Genomic DNA, 17772 nt, shown 5'->3' with positions numbered 1-17772 from the left:
ATGGACTCTCGTAACCTCTCGTTCGCCCAGATTTATAAAGTCATAAGTTTTAAAACATGGTGGTGACGGAGCCAGAGTTGATGATTCTTTGACCTTCAAGGTTTCGACTGTACGATGATTTAAAGTGCTTCACATTCTTTTCTGGTTCTTTTTTTTTTGTCATAATTTGAGCTGCAATTACACAACGTTCTAAGATGCTCAGCATTCTTTTGAAAGCCGACCCCGACTATCAAAGTTGTGCGGCGAGGGTACAGCGGGTGTTTTTCTTGGCCTCGCACCAGACGAGGGGCCAGGATTCGCTCCGTGTTCACACAGCACTTGTGTGTTTGTCTTGGAACAAGTCACTCTGACAACGTAATCAGTGACACAGCCTCGAAGATCTCTGCGGATCATATCGAGATCGCACACACAACGGTACACACACACACACACACACCCCCCCCCCCACACACACACACACACACACACACTCACGAGTGTCCGGTTTAAGCATCACAAGTGTGTTAATACAATTCAGGTGCGAAAACATTCTGGTGAAGACGCCTCGACGTTCAGTTACAGAAGAACTACGGTGACGAAGGAATCATGAAAGATTAATGCTCGACTTAAAGATCGAGATTTATTCATTAAGTAAGTTAGTCATATTTGTAAAGATGTTTCCAGACCAGGGTCACAAAGCACTTTAACAATCAATAAAATGTATACTTTAAAAGATCAAGATAACACCGAGACAAACACAACAGTCTCAGAGAATCAGGGAAAAGCTCAAATCAAAGTGTCTTGAGATGTTTCTTGAAGGAGTCAGTAGATCATCAAACACAGATGTTTCTTGAAGGAGTCAGTAGATCATCAAACACAGATGTTTCTTGAAGGAGTCAGTAGATCATCAAACACAGATGTTTCTTGAAGGAGTCAGTAGATCATCAAACACAGATGTTTCTTGAAGGAGTCAGTAGATCATCAAACACAGATGTTTCTTGAAGGAGTCAGTAGATCATCAAACACAGATGTTTCTTGAAGGAGTCAGTAGATCATCAAACACACATGTTTCTTGAAGGAGTCAGTAGATCATCAAACACAGATGTTTCTTGAAGGAGTCAGTAGATCATCAAACACACATGTTTCTTGAAGGAGTCTTAGATCATCAAACACAGATGTTTCTTGAAGGAGTCAGTAGATCATCAAACACAGATGTTTCTTGAAGGAGTCAGTAGATCATCAAACACACATGTTTCTTGAAGGAGTCAGTAGATCATCAAACACACATGTTTCTTAAAGGAGTCAGTAGATCATCAAACACAGATGTTTCTTGAAGGAGTCAGTAGATCATCAAACACAGATGTTTCTTAAAGGAGTCAGTAGATCATCAAACACACATGTTTCTTGAAGGAGTCAGTAGATCATCAAACACACATGTTTCTTGAAGGAGTCAGTAGATCATCAAACACATATGTTTCTTAAAGGAGTCAGTAGATCATCAAACACACATGTTTCTTGAAGGAGTCAGTAGATCATCAAACACAGATGTTTCTTGAAGGAGTCAGTAGATCATCAAACACACATGTTTCTTGAAGGAGTCAGTAGATCATCAAACACAGATGTTTCTTAAAGGAGTCAGTAGATCATCAAACACAGATGTTTCTTGAAGGAGTCAGTAGATCATCAAACACAGATGTTTCTTAAAGGAGTCAGTAGATCATCAAACACACATGTTTCTTGAAGGAGTCAGTAGATCATCAAACACACATGTTTCTTGAAGGAGTCAGTAGATCATCAAACACATATGTTTCTTAAAGGAGTCAGTAGATCATCAAACACAGATGTTTCTTAAAGGAGTCAGTAGATCATCAAACACAGATGTTTCTTAAAGGAGTCAGTAGATCATCAAACACACATGTTTCTTGAAGGAGTCAGTAGATCATCAAACACAGATGTTTCTTGAAGGAGTCAGTAGATCATCAAACACAGATGTTTCTTGAAGGAGTCAGTAGATCATCAAACACAGATGTTTCTTGAAGGAGTCAGTAGATCATCAAACACACATGTTTCTTGAAGGAGTCAGTAGATCATCAAACACAGATGTTTCTTGAAGGAGTCAGTAGATCATCAAACACACATGTTTCTTGAAGGAGTCAGTAGATCATCAAACACAGATTATTCTTGAAGGAGTCAGTAGATCATCAAACACAGATGTTTCTTGAAGGAGTCAGTAGATCATCAAACACAGATGTTTCTTGAAGGAGTCAGTAGATCATCAAACACACATGTTTCTTGAAGGAGTCAGTAGATCATCAAACACAGATGATTCTTGAAGGAGTCAGTAGATCATCAAACACAGATGTTTCTTGAAGGAGTCAGTAGATCATCAAACACAGATGTTTCTTGAAGGAGTCAGTAGATCATCAAACACAGATGTTTCTTGAAGGAGTCAGTAGATCATCAAACACACATGTTTCTTGAAGGAGTCAGTAGATCATCAAACACAGATGTTTCTTGAAGGAGTCAGTAGATCATCAAACACAGATGTTTCTTGAAGGAGTCAGTAGATCATCAAACACAGATGTTTCTTGAAGGAGTCAGTAGATCATCAAACACAGATGTTTCTTGAAGGAGTCAGTAGATCATCAAACACAGATGTTTCTTGAAGGAGTCAGTAGATCATCAAACACAGATGTTTCTTGAAGGAGTCAGTAGATCATCAAACACAGATGTTTCTTGAAGGAGTCAGTAGATCATCAAACACAGATGTTTCTTGAAGGAGTCAGTAGATCATCATACACAGATGTTTCTTGAAGGAGTCAGTAGATCATCAAACACAGATGTTTCTTGAAGGAGTCAGTAGATCATCAAACACAGATGTTTCTTGAAGGAGTCAGTAGATCATCAAACACAGATGTTTCTTGAAGGAGTCAGTAGATCATCAAACACAGATGTTTCTTGAAGGAGTCAGTAGATCATCAAACACAGATGTTTCTTGAAGGAGTCAGTAGATCATCAAACACAGAGATGGTTCCAAAGCTTAGGAGCAACAGTCTGGAAGGATTTCTCTCCTCTGGTCCGGAAGTTCAGGAACCATCAGTAGATTCTGATCCACAGACCTCAGAGCCCGAGCTGGGGTGTAAGGCTGGATCAGATCATGAAGGTCTGACCATGAATAGATCTGAAAGTAAGAACCAGAATTTAAAAATGATCCTGAAAGAAACTGGAAGCCAGTGAAGAGTTTGAAGGAGAAATGTGAGTTCTTCTACTAGAGCGGCTCAGAATTCTGGCTGCAGAGTTTTGTATTATTATTATATATTTAATGAATTAGTAAACGTTCTGGGTTTCAAAATAAAACTAATCCAGTGATGGACAGACAAAATATATGGTCAGATATATATGATTTTATTTTTTATCTTCCATATTATCACTGTTTCTGTTTGACATTTTATCAAATCTCGTTCTTCTTGTGTTATCAGCTTGAAAACGAGGCTCAGTCTCGCTGAAGTGAACATGATCTGAACGGTTTTAACTCGATGATTGACGTGTCTTTGTTTCCACCTGGTGTTTGACTCCAGAAACACTGCAGTGCTCCTGGGAATAAACGTCAAATCCATCAGGATGTTTACGACTAGAACTGCATCATCAACGCTCATGACTTCATATTCATGACTCTTTCGATCAGATATTCACAAATTAAACTTTACCAGCGATTTAAGTCAAGTTTATAAAAGAAATTGACAAAAAAATCTCTCATCGTTTGTCACGTTCGTCTCCTGATGAAAAATAACTGATTTTCTTCCCCCATGTTGTTTGTGGCAGAAAGAAAACGACACAAATGAAATAAATAAATGAAAAACATCCCATAATATCTCCCTGAAAAACAATCATTAATAGAGACACTCGTTTATCTTCTCACGTTATTAAACATGTCGTCTCCTGTTGTGACTCTTTCATTGTGCGTCTGATTAATGTGCACAAATGTTTTCATTGTCTGGACTATTTGAATGTCTTCGTCCCGTGAGACGCTCACGCCTTCGCTGATAAAACTCTATTGTCTTCAGGAACGTTCCTGGGTTCAGGGCGAGGACGACCAGAAGGACATGAACTTGTCCGGTCGGATGAACCCAGTCGTGGAGAAATCTCTGCTTATTTTACGCTTGTTTAAAGATCATCTTTCACTTCTCAAGTGAGCTAAAAAACTCGAATGTTTCCAAAAACATGTCTTCAGAGCTTCGGTGGATCATCGTCTTGATTCTCACCTTCAAACAAACCATGACACGTTTGACGAGTCTTTTCCTGAAGAAACATCACGAAGATGTCGATGAACTGTCTTCACGCGGGTGTGTCGGGCGAGTCTCACCCTCTTTTGTTTAACACTGTTCAAAAAAACAGCCAACAGGTCAGGAAACATAAAACTCTTTGAGCTGCTCTCGTAGAAGAACTCACATTTCTCTGATCCTTAAAACTCTAAATAAATTAATTCATTTGAACAGATTTTATTGTTTTATTGTTTATTTTATTAAAGTTATTCCATTGTGAGCAGAATCATACGTTATAAGAAGTAAATACAGATTTCGTTAAAACTTGATTCAACTCAAGAAAACATCATAAATATATATTTTTATTATCAGTATCTCCTGGAAGTTTAATATAAATAAGGTTTTGATTTCAAGCAGAAACAAAACATCACGTCTTGATTGTCCAACAGGATCCACACGTTTCTCCTACAGTTTTATTTCAAGGTCGAACAGGAAACAAACTCCGGCTCCGTCGAGGTCCAACTTCCTGTTTCCTGGCTCCTCAGACGACACAGGGTTCAGTGAGGGGACGAATGAACGTGCGACACACACTGATCCATTCTTTCAGCGCACAATGGATCAGTGACGCAGGAAGTGTTTGTTCTGAAGGATGTTGAATAAGAGCTTCTCCATGTGAGAGACGCACCTGAGGCTGGTCCAGGTTCTTGTTCCTCACGAGAAGTTTTTCTTTAGCAGAACATAAGTCTGTGCTTCTATAAATCATGATCCTGAAGGTTGTGTTTCTCACAGTCATGTGACTCATTATCCAGTCACCGTGGTCTTAAGTTCTTCTCAAGTTCTTTTTAAGTTGTTCCTAAGTTGTTCTTAAGTTGTTCCTAAGTTCTTCTTCAGTTCTTTTTAAGTTCTTCTTAAGTTCTTCTGAAGTTCTTCTGAAGTTCTTCTGAAGTTCTTCTTAAGTTCTTCTGAAGTTCTTCTGAAGTTCTTCTTTAGTTCTTCTGAAGTTCTTCTGAAGTTGTTCTGAAGTTCTTCTTAAGTTCTTCTGAAGTTCTTCTTAAGTTCTTCTGAAGTTCTTCTGAAGTTCTTCTTTAGTTCTTCTGAAGTTCTTCTGAAGTTCTTCTGAAGTTCTTCTTAAGTTCTTCTGAAGTTCTTCTTAAGCTCTTCCTAAGTTCTTCTGTGTGTTTCTCCTCCAGCACGTCTTCACCATGGACCAGACTAACGTGGAGAACGGACGCGGGAAAATTCCTCACGACCCCAACCTGCCCTTCGCCAGCACCTTCAGTGGTGAGTCCTGGTTGTCTTCAGTCGCTAGTGAAGGTAACTGGTGTTCAGGGTCAGTCAAGGAGGTCAAGAGGTCACATGTCTTCTGATCGTGTTTTATGTGAACAAATTATTTTTGGACGAAGTCGACGAGAGACAAACGTTCTCAACTTTTGAGCCTGATTTATGCTTTTCAACACAAACTACACCTGTAACACACACACACCTACATGCACAGTACACACACACACACAAACCTACATGCACAATTATACACAACTACATGCACAAGTATACACACACCCATATGTACACACAAACACAAATCTACATGCACAATTATACACACCTACGTGCACAAGTAAACACACACCCATATGTACACACAAACACTCACATATGTACACACACATGTACACACACATCCACACCTTCACGCACAAGTATACACACACCCATATGTACACACCAACACACACATCCACACCTACATGCACAGTATACACACACACATATGCACATGCGTTCACACACATTCAGACCTACAAGGACGTACACACACATTTACACCTACACGCACAAGTACACACAAACACTCACACACCTAAACACACAAACACACAGAGTTTTGGGTGTTTCTCTCTGAACGTCACATGGAATTTTTCTGCTGAAGTAACACAGATTTATGAGTCGACAAACAGTCCTCGAAGGGAATGAGTGAGGAGTGTGTGTGTGTGTGTGTGTGTGTGTGTGTGTGTGTGTGTGTGTGTGTGTGTGTGTGTGTCTGCAGCTGGATACATCAACCTCACAATTTGTCACACGATGCTCTTGGCAGCGAGACACGAAGGTGTCGCCAGAACCTTCTGCAGGAATATTGTATTTAACTGCAACGTCTTCTGAACACACACATGTTACACACAACACAACAAATATAATGTTTGTCGAGTTAAATCGATATAAAACACACAATATACCATCATAATAACAATCATTGTTTTGAGAGAAGCTTGTAAATGTATTCTATATGTTGAAATATATATTTTTTAATTCAAATTGAAGCGTGAAACTCTAAAAAAATCGAAGTTTACATCAATTTACTCTTAATCGTTTCCACATCAACTCAACTGGAAGATTGAAGCATCAAATATTGAACTTTTGTTCTTCATGATTTTACTTCTGTTCAACAATGAAGACTTTTGGACGAGAGGTTTGGACGTTGATGTTCAACAACGTCCTGTAATAAAGATGAACGTCTGTTATTCAAAACATTATTAGTGACTCGTGTCGTGTGTTTCTAAAGCTGCTCGTCAGACGAGGCCTGATAACCTGCGACTGCGTCTCTGGCTCGTGTTCCACCAGGAAACTTTTATTTCTGCTCAATTTCTGCCGTTGTTGAAATTTACGGCTCGGCTGTTGCTCTCCGAGGACTTTCCTCTTTATGAGATCGTTCCGGTTTCAGCGCGAGCCTTCGCTTCTTGACTTTATTGGATTTTTTAATCTTTCTATTTCCTCTGCTTGGCCCCGGAGTCGGACTCACGGCCTCTGACACCTTGACTTCCGCAGGCGGAGAGCTGTACACGGGCCTGACCGCCGACTTCCTGGGGAGGGACTCGGTGATCTTCAGGAGCCTGGGAGGTCGCTCCACCATGAGGACGGAGACGGATCATAAACTGCTTCACGGTGAAGATTCAAGTCAACATGAAACACATGTTGTTCGGGGAACAGAGTTTCAAACTCATTTATAAGACATTGTAATGCATTTATTAACGATTATTATATATTATATAGATGTTGGTTTATACTCATGTACGTAAACTTATAACTTGATCTAGTTTGAAGACTTTAACAACATCTTTTGTTTCAGAAATTAAACAATAATACAATATATGATACATTTTAGAGCTTGAAGTCAAGGTTCAAACAGTCCAGTCTCATTGGAAATCTTGTACGAGGCAGTTTTAGAAAAACACAAACTAAAGTATAAATACAGAAATCAATATATACAGAATATATAAATATTAAAATTTCAAAATATACGGATACAAATATAAATATACAAAGTGTCAAATGGGAGTCAGTGGGAAATGTCTTGACAAAATATTATTTATTACTTTACTTAACATTGTACAAACTACTTTATAATGAGTTAAATTCGTATAAATTAGATAGATTTACTTTATACTTTATTACGAAATTAAACTCGTAGAAAAATACTTAATTATGAGATTAAAGTCGTACAAAATACTTTATTACAAGATTAGAATTGAGATAAATTTGTACAAATTAGATAGATGAACTTTATACTTTATAACGGAATTAAAGTCAAAGGAAAATACTTTATTAAGAGATTAAACTGGTAGAAAAATACTTTATTACGAGATCTAAATCGTACACAATACTTAATTATGAGATTAAAGTCGTAAAAGATACTTAATTATGAGATTAAGTTAATCAAACCAATAAATGCTCAATAAAAATATATTTTTATTTAAAAAAAAACATTTTTCAAGGCATGATTCCAGGATTAAATGTTTCTTTCTCTTCGCTCTCTTCATCCTCCTCAGACCCGAAGTTCGTCGCTGCTCATCTCATCCCCGACAACGACGACCGCGAGGACGACAAGGTCTATTTCTTCTTCACGGAGAAGGCGACGGACGCCGGCGACCGAGAAGGAGCCATTCACACGCGAGTGGGACGAGTGTGTGCGGTGAGTCGTCGCCGCTCACAACCTTTGACCTCAACTTCCACGAGTCGAAACACTAGAACATGTGACCTGCCAATCCACGAGCACGAGTACGAGTGCGAGCGTAATGATAATGTGTGTGTGATTGTGTTTATAGGCAGCGTTAGTTCGGGCCCAGATGTGGCTCTGATGGAGTGAATGCAAGCAGAGCCTGGATGAGACGACAGAAAAGTAACTTTGATTTACAGCAGGGTTTCACTAATGCTGCTGAAAAGGAGCAACTTTACACGATCCAGAGTTCAATCGCTCACAAACATTTGCGTTTGGCAGGTAGAGGCGAGCGAAGCCAGATGTTCAGGTGAATTAGGAACAGTCTCGGAGTCACACATCTGTGGAGGTGTTTCGTCCGCGGAGAAGGTCCTCTGGGCCTCGGCGTCTTTGCTCCATCAGTCACGGGTCCTCGGCTTTTAAACGCGGTCCAGACGTGTTGTAGGAACGACCGTCGATGCGAGAAGGTTCGGCGGCGGAGAAACAGTCGAGCCGGAGACACTAATTCAATTTCAAGCTCCTTTAATGGCTTTGGTGTTGAGCGAGGAGTCGCCTCAGACGTCGTCTTCGTAGAAACCATCTCTGAGACTCAAGACTCTCCAGCTGAACACGTGTTCGTTGAAGAATGTGAAAGAATGTGAGACAAACCATCTGTTGGAAAACATCTGTGGAGATCATCTCCGTGGTCCACAGCTGCAGTTTTCCCAGTCGTGCCTCCATATACTGGACTATTGTGGACATATAGTCTCTTCGCTCCTTCGATCTACCAGGAGACACATCTGGACCTTGTGAACCAGCGTCTCGTCTTTCTTCAGCTCTTTATCCTCCCAGTTGTCTATCTCTTCACGAGACGCACAGTTGGAATATTTGACCAAACATCGCTGTGCATTCGACTCCTGAACATGTTGGATTCGTTCGTATGGTTAAGTGTTTAGATTCGGTCCAGATGTTTCGATGAGAGTGTGGATCTTCTCGTGATACAATGATGGCATCCCTGGTTCTTATCTTTGAAAGAGTCTGAGCCACGACGTATTGACAATGTTCACTGCTGTCTTCAGACTTTGAGAGAAGAGCCTTCAAGATTTGAGAACTGGGACGATTGAACTGTTTCAACGGTTCTTGTGTTTGTTTTGTTGTTGTGTGCAGTAACGGTTGTGTATAGCAGACACAACACAAACGAAAACAAACAAGATCCAATCCGAGTGAGCTTCACGTGTCACTTACCTTTAACCAAACCTGACCAGGTGAGAGAGTCGTATGTTCTCTTGAGGTCACGCTTCAGAGACACGTGTATATTTATCATACCGTGGATCAAACTTCACTGTCATATAACTGACTAGAAATAGAAATATTGATATGAATGTCATATATAAAGTGTTGTTTATTGTAGGTGCAAAACAAATAAGCTGTAAATACAAAAAAGCGGGAATCGAACCTACGACCTTGTGAAAGTTCTCAGTCGAGCAACAGTTTGTTGTGAGGAACGACTCGAACGAAACAGTTGATTTACCGTAAGTACACTGATCTGAGAGGCTCCTCGTCGTTTTTATTTCTTTGGTACGTGGGTCACGTCGCTCCGGAATATATGTGGTCCTGGTTCTCCAGAGCTTAGAACCTCTTCTGGTAACCTTGATGTGGACCTTCTGTGCTGCTGTCTTGGTTCGAATACAAGGTTAAATAAAATGCTAAATCTAAATCCAGACGTTTACTTTGTTTCCCCAGAACGATGTGGGAGGTCAGAGGGTTCTGGTGAACAAGTGGAGCACCTTCATCAAGGCCCGGCTGGTCTGCTCCGTCCCGGGTCCTCACGGCATCGACACCTACTTCAACCAGCTCGGTAACAAATACTCTCCTCAGTACTTTTAAAAAACATGTCCTAACCACGACCGTCCAACAGAGGACGTGTTCCTTCTGAGGACCAAGGACGAGAGGAACCCGGACGTCTACGCTATATTCAGCACCATCAGGTACCGACGGGTTCCGTCTGACCCGCGTCTGTCTCCACTGTTTAGTAAACCTGTGTTTCCACAGCAACGTCTTCCAGGGTTTCGCCGTGTGCGTCTATCGCATGTCGGACATCAGGGAGGCCTTCAACGGACCCTTCGCCCACAAGGAGGGTCCGGACTACCAGTGGGGCGCCTACGAGGGACGGGTCCCGTATCCCAGACCAGGAGTGGTGAGTGTTAATCCTGGATCAGTCGGGAACCGGGGTCTGGGCAGGAAGTGGAGCTGGAACGAGGTGCGGACAGTTCCTGCATCACTAGTACGTCAGCGTCTGCAGCTGCGCTCGCTGGTCCCGGGCCAGACCCTCACCTGGTCCCGGGCCAGACCCTCACCTGGTCCCCGTCCAGACCCTCACCTGGTCCCGGGCCAGACCCTCACCTGGTCCCGGGCCAGACCCTCACCTGGTCCCGGGCCAGACCCTCACCTGGTCCCGGGCCAGACCCTCACCTGGTCCCGGGCCAGACCCTCACCTGGTCCCGGGCCAGACCCTCACCTGGTCCCCTTCCAGACCCGCACCTGGTCCCCGTCCAGACCCTCACCTGGTCCCCGTCCAGACCCGCACCTGGTCCCGGGCCAGACCCTCACCTGGTCCCGGGCCAGACCCTCACCTGGTCCCCGTCCAGACCCGCACCTGGTCCCGGGCCAGACCCTCACCTGGTCCCGGGCCAGACCCTCACCTGGTCCCCGGCCAGACCCTCACCTGGTCCCCGTCCAGACCCGCACCTGGTCCCCGTCCAGACCCGCACCTGGTCTACGTCCAGACCCTCGAAGGACGTCTGTCATCATAGCGCCGACGTGTCGTCACGGCGCTCGGGGAGTCATGGGATCACGAGCCTCGGGCGGGAGAGCGAAGGGAAGCCGAGGAATGTGGGAATCAAACACCTGAGGTCGCTCTCTGCTGATTGAGCAGAAGGTTCTGGCTTCGGAATCTAACGTCCATCACGACTACTGGTTCAAATCCCCAACATCACCAGAAGGATCAACAGCTTGATTTCCAGAGCTCGCTCTCAGGAAGGATTGTCTTCAGCGAGGGTTCGACCCGGAGCTCTGACCTCGGCGGAGAAACCATGAGGAGAATCTGTTGTTCATTTGACGTCGTTGACTGGAAGCCATTTGGCTGGAGATCCTCACTGGGACCACCAGAGTGAACCTTGAAGCTGCACAGAGAGAACTTTGGAATGTTCTTCGAGAGGCTGGAAGTGAATCTGGTGATAAACCTCTCACGTTATTACTTAATAAACGGAGGAGCAGTAGAAGCTCTTGGATCCAGAGACGTTTGTTTCTCTTTCATTCCAGTCTTGATTGACGGCAGGAAGTGAAATAATCGAACCAATGATGAGTTTTTTCGTTTGAATCATCTTGAAGTCAAACAAGTGACGAGTCGTTCATGAGTTTATCTTCATCCTGATACTTACAGCATTATTTACTTATAGACACTTATAGTCACCAGGAGTGTAAGAAAGTACACAGATATATCTCAATGTACTGTGTATATATACAGTATATTCAACAGCAAAGTTTATTCACAGTCCTTTTTTTAAGTCTTTTTTGCGTCGCAATTTAAGTTTTGGCCTCTAGAAGGCGGCAGGCCTCCGCAGCTAAAGGAAGAATGATGACTGGGGACGAGAGGATACAGTGAGTCCAGCAGCTTTTAAAGCTGATGTTTGGACATATTTTGGTTTGAAAACAAATGAAAGCAGTTACGACTTCGTCAAGAGTCATGTGGTCTGTAAATACTACAACACCAGAGTCATGTACTGGACAATACTACACATATATACTTGTTACTACACTATCACAACACCAGAGTCAAGTACTGGACAATACTACACATATATACTTGTTACTACACTATCACAACACCAGAGTCAAGTACTGGACAATACTACACATGTATACTTGTTACTACACTATCACAACACCAGAGTCAAGTACTGGACAATACTACACATATATACTTGTTACTACACTAACACAACACCAGAGTCAAGTACTGGACAATACTACACATATATACTTGTTACTACACTATCACAACACCAGAGTCAAGTACTGGACAATACAACATATATATACTTGTTACTACACTATCATAACACCAGAGTCTAGTACTGGACAATACTACACATATATACTTGTTACTACACTATCACAACACCAGAGTCAAGTATTCAACAATACTACACTGTTGAGTAGTATTGTTGAATACTCACTAATGACTTGAGCTTCATCATAAACTCATCATCTAAGGTTGTTAAACAAACACTAACGTTGTTGTAGTTTTAACTTCAATGTCAGACTTTATGATCCATAAAAAGCAAGTGAGTTCTGGTCCAGCTTGGGATCGTGTTCATAGACGCCACATGTGAAAGTAAAAGCTGCTGTTATTGTTGGAGATGATGAGGATGATGTTTTAACTCTTGGTTCCGTCCCTCAGTGTCCCAGCAAGATCACCAACCAGCCGGGTCGAGAGTTCGGCAGCACCAAGGACTTCCCGGACTCGGTGCTGCAGTTCGCCCGCGGTCACCCGCTGATGTGGCGCCCGGTCTTCCCCGCCCTCCGCCAGCCGGTCCTGGTCAAGACCAACACGCCGTACAAGCTGAAGCAGATGGTGGTGGATCGAGTGGAAGCCGAGGACGGACAGTACGACGTCATGTTCATCGGGACGGGTACCAGGAGTTACTGGACTGCAATACTGTGTATTTAACGTTGTCAGTAGATAGTATTGATGTGGATTTGTTGACCTATAGAGATAAAATAAGAAACATAAACTATGATTAGAAACAACAGAGACTTTTTATAAGAGTAAAACTGAGGTTTAAAGAAAATAAATTGATCAGAATCACAACACGTTTATTGCCAGTACAGAGTAACAGAATAAATGAAATACATTGTTTTAAGTATAAATAATCAATTAAAAAATTAATAATAATAAATAAAGATATGTATTAAAGTCAGCATATAAAAAATAATAATAAAATAATTCATTTAATTTAATTTAATTTAATTTAATTTAATTTGATTCATCTATTTTATTATAATTTAATTTAATTTAATTTAATGTATCAGTTTTATTTTATTACAATTTAGTTTAATTCAATTTATGTTGATTTGATTTGATTAATCTGTTTATTTTATTATAATTTAATTTAATTTAATTTAATTTAATGTATCTGTTTTATTTTATTACAATTGTATTTTATTTTATTGTATTAATCTGTTTTATTTTATTATAATTTAATTTAATTTATTTAGATTTGATTTGATTTGATTTATTTGATTTGATTAAATCTGTTTTATTTTAATTTGATATGATTTTAATAGATTTGTTTTATTATTATTTTATTTTATATTATTTTATTTTAATTTTAAAGTGTTCCTAAACCAGTAAGAAGACAAGTTATGAGAAGTTTTTAGTTTCCAACTGAAACTAGAAAACGGGAAAAAACCAAATAAAAAAAACAGAACAAAGAACATGAGAATATATATAAAAATGTCTCATAAACAAATAATAAATAGTTTCTATCAAGTCCAGGGAAATGAGGACAAAAGTTGAATATGTTCAATTTCAATTGAATTTCTTCTATCTTTGATATGAATCATCTGCAAACATGTGATGCCAGACGTGTGTTCGTGTCGGTGAGAGTTGATGTTCTTCTGGTCTCCTCCAGACGTGGGGACGGTGCTGAAGGTCATCGCGCTGCACAGTGGAAACAGTCTGGAGACAGAAGAAGTGACTCTGGAGGAGCTTCAAGTCTTCAAGGTTCCTTTCATTCTTCTTCTGAAAACACATCATCTCCTCCTTTCATTAAATGGCTTCCATCAAACCCGCAGGTCCCGACCTCCATCACGTCCATGGACATCTCCGTGAAGAGGGTGAGTGTGTGTGGAGCAGAGTGACCTCCTCAGAGTGTTGACCTCTGACCTTGTGGCGAGCAGCAGGCGGTGTACGTGGGCTCGGCGGCGGGCGTGGCTCTGGTCAAGCTGCATCGCTGCGAGACGTACGGTCAGGCCTGCGCCGAGTGCTGTCTGGCCAGAGACCCGTACTGCGCCTGGGACGGATCCAGCTGCTCGCGCTTCCTGCTCAACAGCAAACGCCGCTTCCGCAGGCAAGACGTCCGACACGGGAACCCAACCCTGCAGTGTCTGGACCAGAACCTGAGCGGTGAGTCCTGAGTGCTGCGGTACCAGAACATTTACATTCATCCTTTCAAATTCATTTATTCTTGTCATTTTTTTAAGGAGGAAATTATTCTTTTTTTAATAATGGAATTGAATAATAAATATATATTTTTATAATCGTATTAAATAATAGTTTGTTTTTTAAAATAATTGAATTTAATAATATCTATATTTAAGTTGAATTTGTTTTTTATTTAATAATTATATTATTTTACCTGTAAGGGTTAAATTCGTTTTTATTGAATTAAAATATTCTGAAGTGAAATGTTTTATTTAAATTTAATATTTAATCATTTATATATTTTTTACACATAGAGTTTGATATTCTAACTCCAAAAAATCGTTATTTCTTTTATCTTTTAAATTCAATATAAAAATGTTGGTTTTGAATCACCATTGACCACAAATTAATTTTTTTTTTATTTGTATTACATTTTTTAATTACTAAAATAATAATATCATAATCCTTTTCATTTCATTCAAATATTTAAGTTTTAAATTAAAATATTCACAAAGTATACATAGTTAAATATTAACTTTATTATTATAAATATTAAAAGTTAAATATTAAACCATATTTTACATAATTAAATATTAATAACACCTTTAAATAATAACCTAATAATAACTAAAAATATTTTCACCCAAAAAGGTTTTAATTCAAATTGTAAATTCAATAATGTTCTGGTGTCACCTCAGTGCTCTTTATTTTATGTGGAACGTCAAGCACTTCTAGAAGTTTAAATTCAATCATAAAAAAATGTACAATTTCAATGTAGAAATTATTCAATTCTATTCGTCAAGAAAACATATTCAACATGTGAATGATTTAATTCTGTTATAAAGCAACAAGATTTCAATAAATGTAAAGTTTCAATCATCAATATTCAACTGATGAATGAATGAATGAATGAACCATCTGACCTTGACAGACGTGGATGTGACGGAGGAGAAGGTCGTGTACGGAACCGAGAACAACAGCACCTTCCTGGAGTGTTTTCCTCGCTCGCCACAGGCCTCGCTCACCTGGATGGTGCAGCGCGACGAACGCAAGGAGGAGGTGAGAGGATGAATGGAGAGAAGGTGGGAGGAGGTGAGAGGATGAATGGAGAGTAGGTTGGAGGAGGTGAGAGGATGAATGGAGAGAAGGTGGGAGGAGGTGAGAGGATGAATGGAGAGAAGGTGGGAGGAGGTGAGAGGATGAATGGAGAGAAGGTTGGAGGAGGTGAGAGGATGAATGGAGAGAGAAGGTGAGAGGAGGTGAGAGGATGAATGGAGAGAAGGTTGGAGGAGGTGAGAGGATGAATGGAGAGAAGGTTGGAGGAGGTGAGAGGATGAATGGACAGAAGGTTGGAGGAGGTGAGAGGATGAATGGAGAGAAGGTGGGAGGAGGTGAGAGGATGAATGGAGAGAAGGTTGGAGGAGGTGAGAGGAGGTGAGAGGATGAATGGAGAGAAGGTTGGAGGAGGTGAGAGGATGAATGGACAGAAGGTTGGAGGAGGTGAGAGGATGAATGGAGAGAAGGTGGGAGGAGGTGAGAGGATGAATGGAGAGAGAAGGTGAGAGGAGGTGAGAGGATGAATGGAGAGAAGGTTGGAGGAGGTGAGAGGATGAATGGAGAGAGAAGGTGAGAGGAGGTGTGAGGATGAATGGAGAGAAGGTTGGAGGAGGTGAGAGGATGAATGGAGAGAGAAGGTGAGAGGAGGTGAGAGGATGAATGGAGAGAAGGTTGGAGGAGGTGAGAGGATGAATGGAGAGAGAAGGTGAGAGGAGGTGTGAGGATGAATGGAGAGAAGGTTGGAGGAGGTGAGAGGATGAATGGAGAGAAGGTTGGAGGAGGTGAGAGGATGAATGGAGAGAAGGTTGGAGGAGGTGAGAGGATGAATGGAGAGAAGGTTGGAGGAGGTGAGAGGATTAAATAAAATGAGATGAAATCAAATGAAATGAGTTGAAATCAGATTGAATGAGATAAGATATCTTTATAAAATAAACCACATTAGTTGAAGAAATCATTACATTTGAAGTATTTCTTCTCCGTGTTTCTCTCAAACCTTCAGGTGAAGCAGGACGACCGCGTGATGCTGACGGATCGAGGTCTTCTGTTCCGCCGCCTCTTCCGTCAGGACGAGGGCGTCTACATCTGTCAGTCTCGCGAGCACGGCTTCGCCCGGACGCTGGTGCTTCTCCACCTGCAGGTGCTTCAGGGCGACGCCCTGGACGAGCTGCTGCTGCGCGACGGAGACTTGAAGGAACGTTCAGGTCTTCGCTCCTGGATGCCCTGCAGCTCCTACACTCGCGCCGCCAGCCACACCAGCCAGTCGCGCACCTGGTTCAAGGACGTGGTTCAGCAGATCGGATCCTCCAACATGCTGCACGTGGAGGAATACTGCGAGAGGATGTGGTGCAACGACAAGCTGAGGAGGAAGCACAAGAGCATGATGGAGAAGTACCGGCAGGCCCAGGAAGGCGCCAGGAAGGTCCGCAGCAGGAGCTCCGGCGAGCGCAACCGGACGCCTCGAGACCTTCGCCGGCTGCAGCCCTGAAGCTCCAGGAGACTCGTGAGGCGAAGAGACGAACCTTTATGACTGATCTGTGGATCAGGTTCTTCTGTTTGATCTCAAATGTTTCGGACGTTTCGATGACAGATTTTTCAAAACTCTCATCGGCGCGGCTTCGACCCGAGGATCCCACGGATTCAATGTTTCGTTTAAACCCGGGAAATATTGACAGTTAGAGACGACAGTTTCATTCATTTCTCTTCTAGAACCGTCTTCACTTTCACTGGATGCATGACCTTACAGGTGAGTCACTGTTGAGTCACAGGTGAGTCACAGGTGAGTCACAGGTGAGTCACTGTTGAGTCACTGTTGAGTCACTGTTGAGTCACAGGTGAGTCACAGGTGAGTCACAGGTGAGTCACAGGTGAGTCACAGGTGAGTCACAGGTGAGTCACTGTTGAGTCACTGTTGAGTCACTGTTGAGTCACAGGTGAGTCACAGGTGAGTCACTGTTGAGTCACAGGTGAGTCACAGGTGAGTCACAGGTGAGTCACTGTTGAGTCACAGGTGAGTCACTGTTGAGTCACTGTTGAGTCACAGGTGAGTCACAGGTGAGTCACAGGTGAGTCACTGTTGAGTCACAGGTGAGTCACAGGTGAGTCACAGGTGAGTCACTGTTGAGTCACAGGTGAGTCACTGTTGAGTCACTGTTGAGTCACAGGTGAGTCACAGGTGAGTCACTGTTGAGTCACTGATGAGTCACTGTTGAGTCACTGTTGAGTCACTGTTGAGTCACTGTTGAGTCACTATTTAGTCACTGATGAGTCACTGTTGAGTCATTGATGAGTCACCGTTGAGT

General features: G+C 41.9%; 1 protein-coding gene across 1 annotated transcript in view; it reads left to right on the top strand.

The window, feature by feature from the left end:
- The window catches only part of sema3g (semaphorin 3G), a 59267-nt gene extending 42176 nt beyond the window's left edge, over positions 1-17091 (top strand). The window contains exons 5-16 of the mRNA XM_087781677.1: positions 5432-5522; positions 7062-7178; positions 8063-8205; positions 9952-10066; positions 10127-10196; positions 10261-10405; positions 12671-12902; positions 13905-13996; positions 14068-14109; positions 14173-14398; positions 15348-15475; positions 16473-17091. Coding sequence (XP_087637803.1) covers positions 5432-5522; positions 7062-7178; positions 8063-8205; positions 9952-10066; positions 10127-10196; positions 10261-10405; positions 12671-12902; positions 13905-13996; positions 14068-14109; positions 14173-14398; positions 15348-15475; positions 16473-16958 — 1887 coding nt within the window. The 3' untranslated portion in view covers positions 16959-17091. The remainder of the gene's footprint in view (positions 1-5431; positions 5523-7061; positions 7179-8062; positions 8206-9951; positions 10067-10126; positions 10197-10260; positions 10406-12670; positions 12903-13904; positions 13997-14067; positions 14110-14172; positions 14399-15347; positions 15476-16472) is intronic.
- The last annotated feature ends 681 nt before the right edge of the window (positions 17092-17772 follow it).

The sequence above is a fragment of the Callionymus lyra genome, chromosome 19, assembly GCF_982586985.1.
Source record: "Callionymus lyra chromosome 19, fCalLyr1.hap1.1, whole genome shotgun sequence".
NCBI lineage: Eukaryota > Metazoa > Chordata > Actinopteri > Syngnathiformes > Callionymidae > Callionymus > Callionymus lyra.
The sequence above is the reverse complement of the archived record's forward strand: the minus strand, read 5'-3'. Positions and strand labels throughout refer to the sequence as shown.